The 16,278-nt window shown below is 36.5% G+C and overlaps 2 protein-coding genes and 1 pseudogene across 3 annotated transcripts; all 3 read left to right on the forward strand.

The window, feature by feature from the left end:
* The first annotated feature begins 838 nt into the window (after positions 1-838).
* On the forward strand, positions 839-1,427 carry LOC148929296 (putative F-box protein At1g67623; annotated as a pseudogene).
* A 3,368-nt stretch (positions 1,428-4,795) lies between these two features.
* LOC125196901 (hyperosmolality-gated Ca2+ permeable channel 1.2-like) lies at positions 4,796-11,385 on the forward strand. 2 transcript variants are annotated; one of them, XM_048095564.2, is made up of 13 exons: positions 4,796-5,008; positions 5,105-5,176; positions 5,547-5,893; positions 6,011-6,169; positions 6,437-6,572; positions 7,117-7,218; positions 7,904-8,020; positions 8,112-8,192; positions 8,785-9,125; positions 9,756-10,001; positions 10,288-10,612; positions 10,690-10,923; positions 11,007-11,385. In XM_048095564.2, the coding sequence occupies exons 3-13, from the start codon at positions 5,580-5,582 to the stop codon at positions 11,262-11,264; spliced, it is 2,313 nt and encodes a 770-aa protein (XP_047951521.1). In that variant the 5' UTR covers positions 4,796-5,008; positions 5,105-5,176; positions 5,547-5,579; the 3' UTR covers positions 11,265-11,385. The 2 variants fall into 2 exon arrangements, with proteins under 2 accessions (XP_047951521.1, XP_047951520.1); XM_048095563.2 differs by having other exon boundaries at positions 4,797-5,008; positions 5,550-5,893.
* Positions 11,386-12,325: 940 nt separating this feature from the next.
* LOC125196342 (ATP-dependent Clp protease proteolytic subunit-related protein 4, chloroplastic-like) lies at positions 12,326-16,226 on the forward strand. Its single transcript, XM_048094831.2, has 7 exons — positions 12,326-12,598; positions 14,328-14,531; positions 14,734-14,789; positions 15,113-15,239; positions 15,360-15,437; positions 15,695-15,808; positions 15,914-16,226. The coding sequence occupies exons 1-7, from the start codon at positions 12,374-12,376 to the stop codon at positions 15,983-15,985; spliced, it is 876 nt and encodes a 291-aa protein (XP_047950788.1). The 5' UTR covers positions 12,326-12,373; the 3' UTR covers positions 15,986-16,226.
* Positions 16,227-16,278: the final 52 nt, after the last annotated feature.

The following is a 16,278-nucleotide window of genomic DNA, read 5'->3' on the forward strand; positions in this document are numbered from 1 at the left end:
CCGCCTCCATCTCCATCGTTGGTTGTTTCGCCGCCTCCGCCTCCAGCCTCAGTGGAATCTCCTTCACCGACAGCTACTTCTTCAGTGTCAAGAGCACCGCCTTCGCCGCCGGATTACTCACCTACGGTTTTGAGTGGCGAAATGAGAGGAGAAGCAGCACCGGATTACTCACCTATGGTTAGGAGATGTATAGAGAGAGGGAGGGGAGGCGACGGGTTTCACATCTAGGGTTAGGAGATGAAGAGATGGATAGTGAGAGAAAGGGGAGACGGCGAAAATGAGATGAAAATTAGGGTTGAGGGGATTTTCATTTTTTAATTGTATAATTACGATAGTTAATTGTAATAAGGGGTGTTAATTAATTTTGGCTAAAACTTTATTAAAATTCCAAATTCTTACCTTATATGGAAACGACTCTATTACCTTGGAACTTCCTGAAATAGAAAAATGACTCTATTAACGCGGAATGGAGGGAGTAACTTACTATCATTAAAAAATGATCGATATTTTTTTTGGATGACATGAAATCCGCACGAATCCCACACGAATCTGTTGGGTTGGGGCCCGATAAGAACGCAATGATTTTGGGTTGGGTTGGGTCAATATTGGGTTGACCCGATAGCGACCTAATCTGCACGATTTTCCAGCCCTAGTCTCATACGTCACTCAAGAAAAGTGGGAGAAAAGAAAATAGAAGTGGAAAATGCAAAATCTTTTGTATAAATAAAGCTACAGTCTTCTTCCCTATTGGAAGGACACAAGCTCGCCCTTGTATCTCGTTCACCCATCCACCTAAGGTCGATTGTCCATTACACAAGATTTCATAGAATTATCAAAGATGAGCTCTTCAAAGAAAAATGAAGTCGCATATCTTCAAACGATTCCTCGTGAATTGACGGCGCGTATTCTGTCTCGAGTTGCAGCATCTTCCGCAACCGACATCTTTAGCATTAAGCTAAGTTGTAAAGGATTAAGTGAAATTGCCAAAGATTTGCACGTGTATCGGCATGCAACTTTAGAGGAGTTCCCAATTATTGAATGGAGTTCACTATGCGAGAAGAAACAACGGTTTCTAAAGATATGCAAAGAAAGCTCTAATCCTGAGATTTGGTATAGAGAAGCACTGGTTGATATTTTCGACAAGGGAGACAATGCACTAGCTCTCCGAAAATTCACCAAGGTGGCTGAAGCTAGGCACATACAAGAGCGGGATCGGGATGATGGCCAAAATGAAGAAAGATGGAACAAGAGTGGGATCGTGTTGCAGAAAACTGATAGAGGAACTGAACCAAATATGGGAGTCGAATCCATTTCTCAGTCAACCACAGATGAATTGTGGGGAACACCACGGGCGAACAAATAACAGTCTCGGCGAAGACGAAGAAGAAGATGAGTGTAAAATGTGTGTTTTTGATAGCCATATTTAGCGTATTTGTATTTGTTCATCCTTGTATCACCATTTTGTAGTCTAACTCTTTCACAATAGAGTTATTCAATCTACCATGGTAGCTTCTTTAATGTTATTCAATAATTTTTTCTGCAAAAAAAAAAAAAATTGAGGTGGAGAAGTCTGCAGACCTCTCCACTTCCAAACTCCCCAGCATACCCCGGAGGGGCCTCCACCTCCGTTTTTTTTTATCAAGTTCTCCGTGCAGGAAAGCATTCATAACATCCAACTAATGTAGTGTCCAATCGCTACTCGCGGCTACAGACAGTAGAGTTCAGACTGTGTTTAGTTTTGATACTGGAGAGAATGTTCATCCTTGTATCACCATTTTGTAGTCTAACTCTTTCACAATAGAGTTATTCAATCTGGTTGAGGGTTTCAATTTGCCATGGTAGTTTCTTTAATGTTATTCAATAATTTTCTCTGCAAAAAATAAAAATAAAAATTGAAGTGGAGAAGTCTGCAGACCTCTCAACTTCCAAATTCCCCAGCATATCCCGGAGGGACCTCCATGTAGACCTCCATTTTTTTTTATCAAGTTCTCCGTGCAGGAAAGCATTTGTAACATCCAACTGATGTAGTGGTCAATCTCTACTCGCGGCTACAAACAATAGAGTTCGGACTGTGTTTAGTTTTGCTACTGGAGAGAATGTCTCTGCATAGTCAACTCCATACACTTGAGTGTATCCTTTAGCTACCAATCTTGCCTTTTATCTCTCGATTGAACCATCCGCTCGCCTCTTGATAGTAAATATCCAACGACATCCCACTGGTTTCTTCCCTTCAGGCAAAATACATTTTTCCCAGGTTTGATTGTGGATCAGCGCATCCATCTCCTTCTTCATGGCTGCTCTCCGATGTTTATGTCTCTTTGCTTCCTAGACTGACTGGGGTATTTCTTCTTACTCATAAAGTGCCGTCTCGAATGCCCGAGCCATCTCTGTGAGTTGTTCTAGGGCGATGTTGGCAATCGAGTATCTGGTTTTCTTCCCTTTCCAGTCCGGGGAGTATCTTCTTGGTGGTATGCCTCGTGTACTCCTTGAGGGCAATTTATATTGCCATGTATCTCCATCAACTTCTCTTTCCCCATTAATTTCTTCCTCTCCACTCGGCTGTAATGTCTCATCCTCCTGTCTCACGTTATTCATAGCATTTATCTTGAGGAACATTATTACAATAAGAAAGTGTTTCCTTAGGATCTAAGAGCGGGTCTGGCAATCCTGGAGTGTCACTTAGCGCCTCATTTTGTAGACTAGGGTTCGATGCCTCGGCAGTACCACTAACTACCTCGGGTGGACCAAGTCAGTATCCCGACAAGCTTCCCCCTATGGTTATTCTCCCCTTGGACTGAACTGTGGTTTAATGTGATAAAGGGTAGCCAATCAGGTAAGTCACCTTCTGGATTCTTCAATTGATTCTCCCCCTGACTTTCGGATTGGTTATAAAAGTATTCACCCTTCGATGAAATCACAATTCATAGTGATATAAACGGTTTGGTTTTTAGGGTCATAACATCTGTAGCCTTTCTGGTTTTTCCCATATCCTAGGAAAACACATTTAATGGCACATGGTGAGAATTTAGAGCGTTCTTGTTTTAGGATATGGACAAACACGTTACATCTTTGGGTTCGAGGGTAAGTGATGACGGTATGGTGGTTTGAGTGGATAGGATTTCAAGTGGGGTTTTGAAGTCAAGTATTTTGGTTGGAAGACGGTTAATAAGGTAGATGGAGGTGGCAATTGCTTCTGGCCAGAATGACTTTGGAATTTTGGTTGGTGATAAAAATGATTGTAGTGGAGCTTGATCAACCTTGCTATATTTAATTCTTCGTTACTTAGTCTATAATTAACTTAGAAAATGCTCATTAAAAATAAATTACTAGAGATTCTTGGACAAAAACATAATCATGCTTGAGATATTCCTTCACTATTTCCATACTTTTTTCCCTTATTATGTGTTCTGACGAGACTATTTTAGTGCATAGATATTCTATTTGTCCCATAAAAATATATCACACTTGAAATAACATGAATTTTAATATGCAATAAGTAAGAGAGAATAAAAAAAAAGTAATTGAAATATTGCCAATGGAGAATAATATACTACATCCCATTAGAGAGCATTTTTTTTAAAAATAGAAATTGTCATTTGTGAGATATACCAAAATAACAAAAGTAAGGCAGAGTTTATGTTATTCATTTTTCTATCCACTCACTTTTTCTATGATTCACCTCTCCTCTTTTTATTTCTAAATCTCATTTCTCTTTCATTTTTATTTAGAGCATTCACAATAGAAGAGTCCTCCTAGAGGACCTTTCCATTCCACGTTAGCATTTTATCCAAGGGTCTATCTTCCTGCAATGGAAGGGCCCTTTTAAAGGGCCTATCCGACTTTCATTTCATTTTCTCATCATCACTATTTTATTTAAATTTTTTGCATTTCTATATTTAATATGTTATCAAATTAAATAAATTTAAATGCAAAAATATTACACCACGTAAATCTTCGTTGTATTACAATATTAAAAAAAAAATACAACAAGGTGCAAATTTAAATGACTAGAGAGCGAAAAATTATTTGAAAAAATGAGAGAAGAAAAAGATGATTGTGTGGGAAATGGAATGAATAGAATGTGATATTTATATTAGAAAATATGGAATTAAAAAAAAAAATTAATTGGAATCGGCCTTGGCCGTTCCAACTGCCATATGGAAGGAGCCTTTGATAGACCCTTTTCTCACAATGGAGGGCCGATGACTGCCGATCATTAGCCTCTCGATCGGTTCTTCCATAGTGAATGCTATTAATGAATTCATATTTTCCATTGGTTTTCCAATGCCTTTATTTCAAAATTTTATATACCTGGAGTATTATTAATATAGATAATAATCATGAATGTATTTTTGTCGTTGTCCAAAGAAATCACTAGCATATTTTGCACGCACCAAAAAAGAGCGTGAGCCTTGTATTAGAAATTTAAAAAAAGGAGCCGTTAGAGTATCTAAGCATTCACGTGGGTCCTACCGGTACCGACATTTCATGTACAGATCACTTTGCTTTTTGCAATGTAAATATAGAATAATTGTGAAATTATTGGTCTCATCTATAGTTTATGTAAAGTTTTAATTGTGAATACGTCACTATAAAATAAAATGATTTTAAATCCTCAAACAAGCAATTAAACAATAGTTTATTTTTTAGATCATCTCTTATGTTCTTTTCACAATTGAAAATGATGAAATACTAGATGACTAAACATTTGTTTCGCTATTAGCAAAACGAAATGAGTGGACCAGTTGTGGACTATATAATAAACTGTAATTAAACTGATGCCACGTATAAACATAATTTTATTTGTACGTTAGAAAATGCTCTTCGCTTTCCTCAAGTCTACAAAAGTGCCTACGAAGCAAATCGCTGACATTAACGAGTTCATTATTATTCTGAGGAAAAAGAAGTTGCCGAAATTTTGTTTCTTCTATTGAGGGAATCTTCGAGAAAATCTCAGTTTTGCTGGTCTCCATCTCTCTCCCTCTCTACCACTCTCTTCATGTGTATGGTATGATCTATGTGACAGAGAGTTGCTTCAATTTTGAATTAATTTTGCAACGTATATATCTTCATTGACTCTTTATATATTCTGTATTTGTTACAGATTGAAGTGATTATTATGCTTTAAATTTTGGATTTGCAAGTTGATTGGAGCGAAGCATCACTTTTCCCATTGGTATGTGTTTATTGCGGATTTTTCTGCAGTCATGCGGAGTAGTTATTATTGGGGATTTGGTTGGGTAGTATTTGTAGTGATCGGTCGAAACTGTTTATTAGTAGACGCAATGGCAAAAAGGATTGATAAAATCTTAGAAAAGAATTACTCTCTTTCAATTCTCTTTTTGGTCGTTTCTGAAGGCTTGTTGAGTTGATTATGTAAAAGGTTTGTTTAACGTTACCGGTTTAAGAAAAATAGCTTCTGATAGTGACAGGAAATGCTTGAAATGTACCAAATGCTACAGATCTGTGTGTTTCTCTGCTTTTCATGAAGTACATGATTTGGATCGTAATGTGTAAATTGTGATTTCCCAACTTCTTGGTTCTAGCAGGAGGTTGAATAGTGGTGTAGAGGTTAAAAGATGGCTACGTTTGCGGATATAGGAGTTGCAGCTGGATTGAACATTCTCTTTGCTGTGGCTTTCCTAGTTGCGTTTGCTATCCTACGCCTTCAGCCAATTAATGACAGGGTATATTTCCCAAAATGGTATCTCTTGGGTTTGAGAAGCTGTCCTATGGAGCAAGGCTCCTTTGTGACCAAATTTGTAAATTTGGACTGGAGATCATACATTAGGTTTCTGAATTGGGTGCCAGATGCACTAAGAATGCCAGAACCGGAGCTTATTGATCATGCAGGGCTGGACTCAGCCGTCTATTTGCGGATATACTTGCTGGGGTATTTCTTCAACTTGATACACTGCACTTAGCTAAGTCAAAAGTTCAATCAATTTCTTGATGAATATATGGGGTTCATCTCTGTGCTGCTTGCTAATCTTCTGCATTGGTTGTGCAGACTTAAGATTTTTGTACCTGTTGCTTTACTTTCATGGACCATCCTTGTGCCAGTTAACTGGACAAACAACACTCTGGCAAATGCTGGAGCAAGTGAGAAGCTACAGTACAGTAACATTGACAAACTTTCTATTTCTAATGTTCCATATGGATCACCAAGGTTAGTTGGCTGTCGATTTCTAGTCGTATAATTCTGCCTTTTCTGCAATTTCAATTAGGATTTGAGGTGTTCCACCATGACCCTCTATTATAAGTTTGGGCTATTTGCGTATGCATATTATTCCTTGAATCATTAGTCATTTTGGACCAAAGTAAGGAATTGTGTTCTTAGTTTTTAATACTTTTGTTTAGTTCTCTCTATTTGCAATTAGGCATTTCTGAGTTTCTTAAAGTTGTTTGGCATTTGACTGATGTCTGTAATTTACAGGTTTTGGACTCATATAGTGATGGCCTATGCATTCACTTTCTGGACTTGCTTTAGTTTACGGAATGAATATGCAAAAGTTGCGGAAATGCGTTTACACTTTCTTGCTTCTCAAAGGCGCCGTCCTGATCAGTTCACTGTAAGATGCAACTTTAGATATTTATATATTCTGAAACTAGGTTGGAATTAGAGTGTTTTTAGGAACAGGGGAATGCATAATTATCATCAGGAAAGTTTGGCTTGTATTTTCTGAGATTTTGTTGTGTCTAATTTAAAGATATACTCTCATGGAACTGCATGATACTATAAACTATATAAGGCTGAAGGCATAAGCCTGCAAACAATGAGTGAATGACAAATAAAAATGTATCTGACTTTTGGTAGCTTCAATCCTTATCCTCTCTGAATGCATACTCTAGTTATACAATATACGAGTAGTAACTTATTAGAAATATGTGCAGAATTGGAAATGCTATTTTCCAGTAATTTTCTCTCCAACACAGATAGTCCTATTTCACAGTAATCCTTGCTGGTATCACATGCCCCCATTCTCAGCTTTATGTAGTTATTTAGTTGACTCTTTCAGATTCATGTGTAAGGATATCTTCAAATTAAAGCCACTGAAAACTCTCCTTTTCACCTTTTTTTAATAAACTGAATGATGTTATGTTAAATCTTCTCAGGTTCTTGTCAGAAATGTGCCCCCAGATCAAGATGAATCAGTGAGTGAAGCAGTGGAGCATTTTTTCTTGGTCAACCAACCAGATCATTATCAAACTCATCAGGTTTCTTCATCCTACTCTTTGCATCTTTGTCGATGTAAATAAATTTACTCAACCACCAGATTTTCTTTCATGACTCATGCAGTTCATATTGCTCTTAAAAGCATATAGCCCAGGCTTTTGAAGAGGGTTGTTCAGCTAGGTCTATTTTAAGAGCTTGTAAGGTGCTAGATAGGTCTGTTTAAAAATTAGGTTTTTGAAGTGCTCGACTAATTTGGCTTATTGGTTGATGGTAATTGCTAAATGTAACAAATAATGACTAAAACCCAGGATAAGGTTCTAACCTGAAAAAAAAAGGTTGGGCTCTTAGTAAAAGAAATTTTTTTTAAGCTCCTATCTTATTTTGGGATAGTGTAACTTTTCTTTCTAAATTGTTGTTGAAAACTTTAAACTTCTTATATATGGTCAATTACTTTACTGGTTGCTTTGAATATCTCAAAATCATGTAGAAATTTACTGACAAGTATCTATATAATACTCTTCAAATCTAACACATTACTAAATAATGCATCAACTGTATGAAAATATGTTTATTGCACAAATTGACTCCATAATATTGTTTCCTTAAGTCTGCATACCTATTTTCATGCTGTGTCTTGCACCCATATGTTGCTTCTAGTATTTCCACTGGGAGTTAGTATTTGCAAAATTGTATGCATTTTCCCCTAATATCAGGATATTTTTGCAGGTTGTAATCAATGCCAATAAACTTGCAAAACTGGTAAAGGAGAAAAAAAGTAAGAAAAATTGGCTCGACTATTACCAGTTAAAATTCGCAAGAAAGCAAACAAGGCCAATGACAAAGGTACTTTATCTGTACAGTAAGTGTTCTATTTCCTTAGCTTCTTTCTAAACTTTGCAGAGTGTTACTTTTAACTTCCTTATTAACTTCGCAGACTGGCTTTCTTGGTCTATGGGGAGAAAAAGTTGATGCCATTGATCATCAGATAGCTGAAATTGACAGGCTATCGACTGAAGTAAGGAGACATCCACATATTTATGTTTGTGTAATGTGTTGAACTTTTTTTTAAAATTTTGAAATGGTCACCTCATTCAAACTTGCAAAAAAACTTGTGACCGCATGAAATGTAACTGCTTTTAGATCATATATACACATGAAATTACCTTCTAGTAAAAAATGTACTCCTGTTTTTAGGTCATACTATAAAATAATGTAGTGTAATGAAATTTTCAAAAAAATGCCTCCTGATTTTGTAACTAAGATATTTAGAAGCCCCAACTTATATAAAGTGACTTTTGATAAGTAAATCATATTTAGTGAATGATTTCATCTGATTTCAATTAAGTATTAATGCAATTGTTGCTCTTGCAATTGTAACTATTTCGAGGAAAAAATGTTTCTGGGGGAAATATAATGTTTGATTTTTTATTGGGAGAACAAAAATGTGAAAAATGAAAACTAAACCATAAAGTACCTTGCATGTTCATTGCAAATTTGCAATTTGTTTAATTTTTTCCTTGCATGTTCCATTATCTTCCTTGAGCAATATTTATGGATTAATAATCTATGTATCACCAAAGGATTGAAACCATGGCACGCAAATGCAGATAGCGGCAGAGCGGAAGAGGGTAAAAACTGATCCTAAGAGCATCATGCCAGCGGCCTTTGTTTCCTTTAAAACTAGGTGGGGTGCCGCTGTTTGTGCTCAAACACAACAATCCAGAAATCCAACTCTGTGGTTAACGGATTGGGCTTCGGAACCACGTGATGTCTACTGGGATAATCTTGCTATCCCCTATGTTTCACTGACTATTAGGAAGCTTATCGTCAATGTTGCTTTCTTCTTCCTTACATTCTTCTTCGTGATCCCCGTGACTTTTGTTCAATCTCTTGCAAATATAGAGGGTATCGAAAGAAGAGCACCATTTCTCAAGCCGATAATTGAAACGTGAGTATGACTTCATGAACTATACATGCCATTATCTGAATTTGATATTGAAGTCTTACAATATCCAATTATCATGTGACTTTGATAAACTTTATTTATCATGTCAAATGTTACTTCCCTATAACTAATTTCCCCTGATTATTGGTTTTTTGTTTTCTAATTTTTATATTGGTGGTCACATGTTGTAATTTATCAACTGGGAGTTGTTGTCGTGCCCAATAGTTGGTTTAGAAGTGAGTTGCTCTGCATTTAAATATAGACTCAAGGAAAAACCACTTTGATTTTGGTCAGTTTTTATGGAAATGGTATTCTATGGGTGAAAAATGATAGAAAAAGCTGCCATCTCTCTGTCTCGTGAAATTTCCACGTCAAGGGGTGTGCCCTTTGTCGTCTCTGAGCTTTACAGATGACTTGGCTTTATGAGTACAAAATGGCCATGCATTCAGTGTAAATCAGATTGTTCTTTGGTCATAATTTCTTACCGTCAAAGTCAAAGATGACTTGGCTTTGCCAACATGAGTGTCACCTTCTCCTATAATTTGTCCACAACTATCAATTTGAGCCACAGTTTGTAGTTTCACTGATTTTTTAACCATCTTACACTCATAATGAATTTTCTTGATCTTGCAGACACTTTATCAAGTCTGTAATACAAGGAGTTTTACCTGGTATTGCTTTAAAGATTTTCCTCCTAGTTCTACCAACAATACTGATTATGATTGCAAAATTGGAGGGTTTGCTGTCAATATCAGCTCTGGAGAGGAGCTCTGCCTTCCGATATTATATCTTCAACTTCATCAACGTCTTCCTTGTGAGTGTAATAGCTGGAACTGCATTTGAGCAACTTGATACTTTTATTCACGAGTCGGCAAATGAGTAAGTTACTCTACTAGTATACACAGTTATTCCTTACTGCGACAATGTAATATCGTGCCACGACTGTTAATTATGAGATCATTCTCCATATATATAAGGGGTCTGTCTTATCAAACATTTAATGGTGAGTTTGGTGTCTCTAACTTCCAACATTAAATTTATAATGTTGGATTGATATTGATAACTATCTGGAAACAGTCAAATAACTTTCTGATAATTAGTGAATATTTTTTTTGTTCTATGAATGTGCTCCATTCCTCTACTAATTTTTGGTTACTTATTGCAGCATAACTAGAATAATTGGTGTGGCAATCCCTATGAAAGCAACATTTTTCATTACTTACGTAATGGTGGATGGATGGGCCGGTGTTGCCGGAGAAATCCTCAGACTGACACCCCTGATAATGTTCCACCTCAAAAATTTCCTCCTGGTGAAGACTGAAAAGGATAGAGAAGAGGCAATGGATCCGGGAAGCATCGCATTTCATATGTCTGAACCTCGGTTACAGTTATATTTTCTTTTGGGTCTTGTCTATGCCGTGGTCACCCCAATTTTCCTTCCTTTCATATTGGTTTTCTTTGTCTTCGCTTATCTCATATTTCGACATCAGGTATGCTTATATACTTTACTTGTAATTCTTTCATTTTCTTTTGTAGAACTGGTGATGTATGTATCTTTTTCTCACAGATCATAAACGTTTACAACCAAAAATACGAAAGTGCTGCGTCGTTTTGGCCGGATGTCCACGCCCGTATAATCTATTCATTGGTGTTATCTCAGATTATGCTTATAGGATTAATGAGCACCAAAGGGAATCCCCAGTTTGCTCCAATCCTCATCGCTCTCGTAGTGATGACCATTTGGTTCCATTTGTTCTGCAAAGGCCGTTATGAACCTGCTTTTGTTAGATATCCTTTGCAGGTTGCTACTAATTCTCATTTTATCCATTAAAATCTTTACTAACACAGTAGTTGGCAATTTACATATTTTGTTCTGGTTTCCAGGAAGCGATGATGAAAGACACGCTGGAACGTGCAAGAGAGCCGAACCTGGATCTGAAGAGCTACCTCCAGAGCGCCTATATCCATCCGGTGTTTAAAAATGAAGATGAGGAAGAAGATGGAGTAGAAGATATTGATGAGAAAATACACGAGAGTTTACTTGTAGCGACAACGCGATCACGGAGAAATACACCTGCTCCGAGTAAATATAGCGGTGGATCCTCACCCTCACTTCCAGAGTCTGTTGGCTCTCAACGATGAGACTGGCCCCCCTCCTCTGTGTTAATATTGTGATTACGTGAAGTTGTAAATTGAATGAGATAAATTTTGGTGTTGTATACAAATCAATATTCAAACCATGCGTTAGACTTGTCTTATTTTAGATGCCTACTATATTTATGGAACGAATCAAAATTTTTTTTAAAAAAAAATCTATTTTTATGGGATGGGAAAGTATGAAGTATTATCTACATTTTATGGCTATATCCACAAAAAATCCCAAACAAATGAATTGATTAACACAGCAACTACCAATTTATAATTCATGACGAAGGTGTAAGTTTTGTGTCTCACATATGTGACATGTGATAGAATCCTAAATAGAATTGGAATTTAGTATAATACATACATTTGGTATAAGACACATTTTCCCTAATTAAGTAGCTATCAATTAATTATTGTATTAATTGGAATGGAAATAGAAGGGACTAGCAATAATATATATGAATACATATTCCCTAAATTAACGTCATAATTAGTCATTAAGTATTGACTATTATTATTAAGGAAATAGGAATATTTATACATATATATAATGCATATTTACCAATTAATTAGCGATTCAAGTACAGAATCATATGGTTGGGATTTCAAAGAATTAATTCCATTAGATGTGATTCAATTAGTCGGCTATATTGGTAAAAAGATATTGCTCCCATTAATCATTTTAAAATAGCCACTTTGATGGAAAGGGCTTTTAGGGTTTTATAATTAGGGTTTGTCCTCTCTCTGCCTATATATACAAGTGTGGTGATCCCATCAAATTACACACATTAGGAGAACACATAAACGAGGAAAAGAGAGAAACAAATCCTTGGAGTTAGAGCTGCGCTACTACGCCAATGAAAGTCCGAGGAAGTTCTCTCCGTCTTCCCCAATCGCTTCCGCAATGGATCATAAAGGTAAGTTTTCGATCCATTATGTTTATGGTTAATACGTGAAATACATGTTGTTCGAAGATCTTGCTTTATTTATATTCAATTATGTAATCTTGAATATATGATGATAAATAATGTATAACATAAGGCAGTAATAAACTGTTCATTTTAAGTCAATCAAATTACAGTCTCACCTGACTATCCACTGCTGCTATGGCTTCCATTCTGTTTCCGCCTACCCGGATGAGACTAAACACCACCCTAACTTTACCCGCTTCACCATCTTGCCGGAGGCTATCTCCGCCCACCACTTTTCTTTCTCCATTCGTTGGAGGCAGCGTCTCCGGCGACTTTGCCGGTCTCAGGATCCGACCCGCTTCCCTTATTGATAACTCCTCTAATTCCACCTCCAGAGGGAAACGTGGCGTTGTTACTATGGTAACTTGACATAACTCAGTTTGCATTCTGCATCTTATTTTTTTGGGTGAGATGCTTTAATTGGAATTCATTTATGTTCCTCGTCACTAACTCATTCTATTTAAAAATAATTCGTGGAGTTAGCTATTGCTTGTCTCTTATCCACTTGCTCAACCTTATTTGGCTTATTCATGATCTTCATATTCTTATAAAACGGAGTATATCTAGTTCTTCCAGCATCTTTTTGTTAAATTGTATCAACTGCCAATGCCTTATAGGTATCACTGTAACCTCTGTTTGCTTTTTTACTTCATAATGTGTTTAAATATCTGATGATCATCACTATTTTAAAGGCTCATCTTCCGTGGATTGTTAAAAAAAATACCCTTTTCTGGTGACTACAAGTCTAGAACAGAAAATACGTTCGAGTTCCCATTCTATAATATCGGCTAAACTTATATGCAATACTGCAAATGAGAAATGTGAAGGATTTTGTCTGAGGGAAAGGGGAACTGAAGTAACTGAAGGACTAAACTTTACAACTCTTTAACCATCATCATTAAAATGTAATCATGGCATGGATATTGAATCTCTTTTTTTGGAAGTGTCTGCTATTTTTTTCTGGTCTGCAATAAGGTAATTATTAAATGTAAACATGTAGTAGGCATCAACGTATACTTTGTATTCCTTTACCTTTGAAATGGACTCTATTGTATTTCATGGTTCACAGCACTTTTTTTTCTGGCACGATTTGATAGCCCAATTGTTTGACTATGCTCCCTGCCACAGATCGTTAGGTAACTTGTTTGGCCTATCTCTCATGCATATGCTGAGTTAGATCTAGGAGCACTAGGCACAACAAAAGACAAGTTCACATTTTAATTATACTGTGTGGATTATGAAGGTTATATGAGGTTTAATTGACAGTTAATATACTCTAGATATACATTTGACTGATTAGATTTAGATTACTTTCGTTGCTTGCAATATACGTCAAATTTACTTAATATAAATTTCTTTATCATAGTAGACTGCCTCAAGGGGTATGATACTTGGCATAGTAGAACTTTAGTCTTCAAGTCTAAATTTGTTCGTAGTAGAACCAGGCAAAATCCAGAAAAACATACTTTTTGAAACTAAGATCATGGTCAAAACTAAGAATAGATATTAATAGTTCACTCTGATACACATGCTTTTCCTGTTGAGGTTTCTTAGACCATGTGTTAGGCTTCTACTTTATGGCTTGGGAATTTGTATCATCCAAAATTGCATTCTTTGCCTTAGTTTTGAGATGTTCCAGGGAATTTGTCACATTTATTTTCATTCATACCCTCCCTTGGCTGTAGAATTAGTCTAGGACCACTATCTATATTAAATCTCAGACATGTAAGTTGAAGATTTTGCCTGATTACGGATGTTAGATAAATTATATATGAAGTTTATAAGTTCCATTAACAGATTGGTTGTAGCACACAATTCTGGCAAACGTGTGCCTTTTTATTAGTGAAGGAAGTACTTCTGTCGTAACTCTTAATGTTACTATTTCCTAACATTTTTAGTGAGAGGACAACTAAACATCGACCTCTTTCTAGAAATCTTATATGTGCATCACTTTTTTCAATCCTTTGCGGATAACAAGTTATGGTAGGGTTCGATTGAACCTAACTTGAAGTCGGCACACTCTAGTTTCGTGAGCTATCTACTGCCCTAATGGCTGACTCAGTGTTGATCTTTCGTGTTTTGGTTACAGGTAATCCCTTTCTCCAGAGGAAGTGCTTGGGAGCAACCTCCACCAGATTTAGCGTCATACTTGTACAAGAACCGCATTGTGTATTTGGGGATGTCTCTAGTTCCTTCTGTCACTGAACTGATACTTGCTGAATTCCTTTACCTACAATATGAAGATGAGGAAAAACCAATATATCTTTACGTAAATTCCACTGGGACGACCAAGGTTATCTTCACTCTTATCACCTTTAGACATTGACTCTTTCCTCCCCTCCCCTGCAAGTTAGATCTCATCTTTTGAACTGAGATGCCATAAATGTATGGTTTTACCAGAAGGCGATAAATTGTAGTAGTTCCTACATTTGCTAATCACTGGAACATTTCAAGTCCATTGATTTCTGTTTACATTGTTATTTTACTTTCTGCAGGGTGGTGAGAAGTTGGGCTATGAGACAGAAGCATTCGCAATATATGATGTTATGAGGTTATAACTTATAAGTCTGTAACTGTGCTACAGAATCCTAGTTATCTGTATGGAAAGTTAGTATGGACATCCACTTAAACCTAGCTCAACTCAAAATGAAACTATAGTTGCTCCATCATGCAACAGGAATAAGATAAAAATATCAGTAGTTGAGGCAAGATTAGCAAATGCTTTTTTGTGAATCTTTATGTTTATTTACCAGTCCAAACTTGGAGTCAAACCTCCTTTTTTTTATCCTTCAACTAGCTTTAATAAATTGTAGAGGCTCTGAGCAATGAAGAAACAAATATCTTTATAATTCTATAACCTCTTATTCCTTACAGATATGTGAAACCACCAATTTTTACGCTATGTGTCGGCAATGCATGGGGAGAAGCTGCACTTCTACTGGCTGCTGGTGCAAAGGGGAATCGATCTGCCTTACCCTCATCAACAATAATGATCAAGCAGGTTTACTTTAAGCTATACATGGCTTTGCATTTCACTTTGATCGTCTCACACGAATAGATTGTTTCCCTTTAGTTTATTTGTACTTTGTGTTCGTATATTGATTACAAATTTACTTTTCAGCCAATTGCCAGGTTTCAGGGTCAAGCAACAGATGTAGAGCTTATGAGGAAAGAAGTTAGAAATGTGAAGGCTGAGTTGGTAAATTTAACAGAGAGCTTCCCTCATTTATACCCCAGAAATATCATTGAAAAAATTCAAAGAGAATTCTGCAATGCTGCTTGTTTTAATCCCCATCTCTTATCTGTGTCAAGTTTTGTGTGTCCATCAACATGACTCGATACACTGCTTCAACAACACATTCTGGGGATTAAGAATTGCATATTTTATGTGTCAAGTTTACACTCCTCATCGTTAAATGAATGTACATATTAAGAAGTGCATTTTTTATTTGAAAGGTCAAACTCTACGCGAAACACGTTGGAAAATCACCTGAGGAGATTGAAGAAGACATAAGGCGTCCAAAATATTTTAGTCCTAGTGAGGCTGTTGAATATGGAATCATCGATAAGGTACACATATTCCATTCACTCTGCCCTAAATGAGTTATGCAGTAGCATTATTATTTTAAACTTTCATAGTTATGCGGTAACAACACTATTGCTTGCAATTTGAAGGTTCTGTACAATGAGAGGAGTAATGAAGACAGAGGAGTTCTGTCAGATCTTAAGAAAGCTCAACTTATTTGAAGTGTTTTTGGTCGGGCCAGAGTAGCAGGATACCGATTTCAGGGATGCCACACCATTCGGATTTTAGGGCAAGCAAAACAGGGGTGGCTGGGGTGGATGCCAGACCGTTCGGATTCGTGAGACAATCAAAGCCACGTACTTCTTGCCGGATTCTAAATTTAAATTGTCTACTTTTAAAAAAAAATTAGTGTAATACGGATAACCTTTTTATTAATAAAATTTCGATCGATCAATTTTTATATTTTCTTGTGTTCACTTTGATCATGATAATGTTATTATGATACTATCAACGT

Source organism: Salvia hispanica, chromosome 4 (assembly GCF_029641045.1).
Source record: "Salvia hispanica isolate PSC_SH4W2 chromosome 4, Shi_PSC_v1, whole genome shotgun sequence".
Classification (NCBI taxonomy): Eukaryota; Viridiplantae; Streptophyta; class Magnoliopsida; order Lamiales; family Lamiaceae; genus Salvia; species Salvia hispanica.

What these genes read in the sequence shown, in the direction of transcription:
- LOC125196901 (XM_048095564.2), top strand. Translation starts at nt 5,580, where the DNA reads ATGGCTACGTTTGCGGATATAGGAGTTGCAGCTGGATTGAACATTCTC. An exon ending in ATCATTATCAAACTCATCAG is followed by an intron (nt 7,219 to 7,903) that starts GTTTCTTCATCC and finishes ATATTTTTGCAG; the next exon opens with GTTGTAATCAATGCCAATAA. An exon ending in ATCTCATATTTCGACATCAG is followed by an intron (nt 10,613 to 10,689) that starts GTATGCTTATAT and finishes TTTTTCTCACAG; the next exon opens with ATCATAAACGTTTACAACCA.
- LOC125196342 (XM_048094831.2), top strand. Translation starts at nt 12,374, where the DNA reads ATGGCTTCCATTCTGTTTCCGCCTACCCGGATGAGACTAAACACCACC. An exon ending in AACGTGGCGTTGTTACTATG is followed by an intron (nt 12,599 to 14,327) that starts GTAACTTGACAT and finishes TTTTGGTTACAG; the next exon opens with GTAATCCCTTTCTCCAGAGG. An exon ending in AATATGGAATCATCGATAAG is followed by an intron (nt 15,809 to 15,913) that starts GTACACATATTC and finishes TGCAATTTGAAG; the next exon opens with GTTCTGTACAATGAGAGGAG.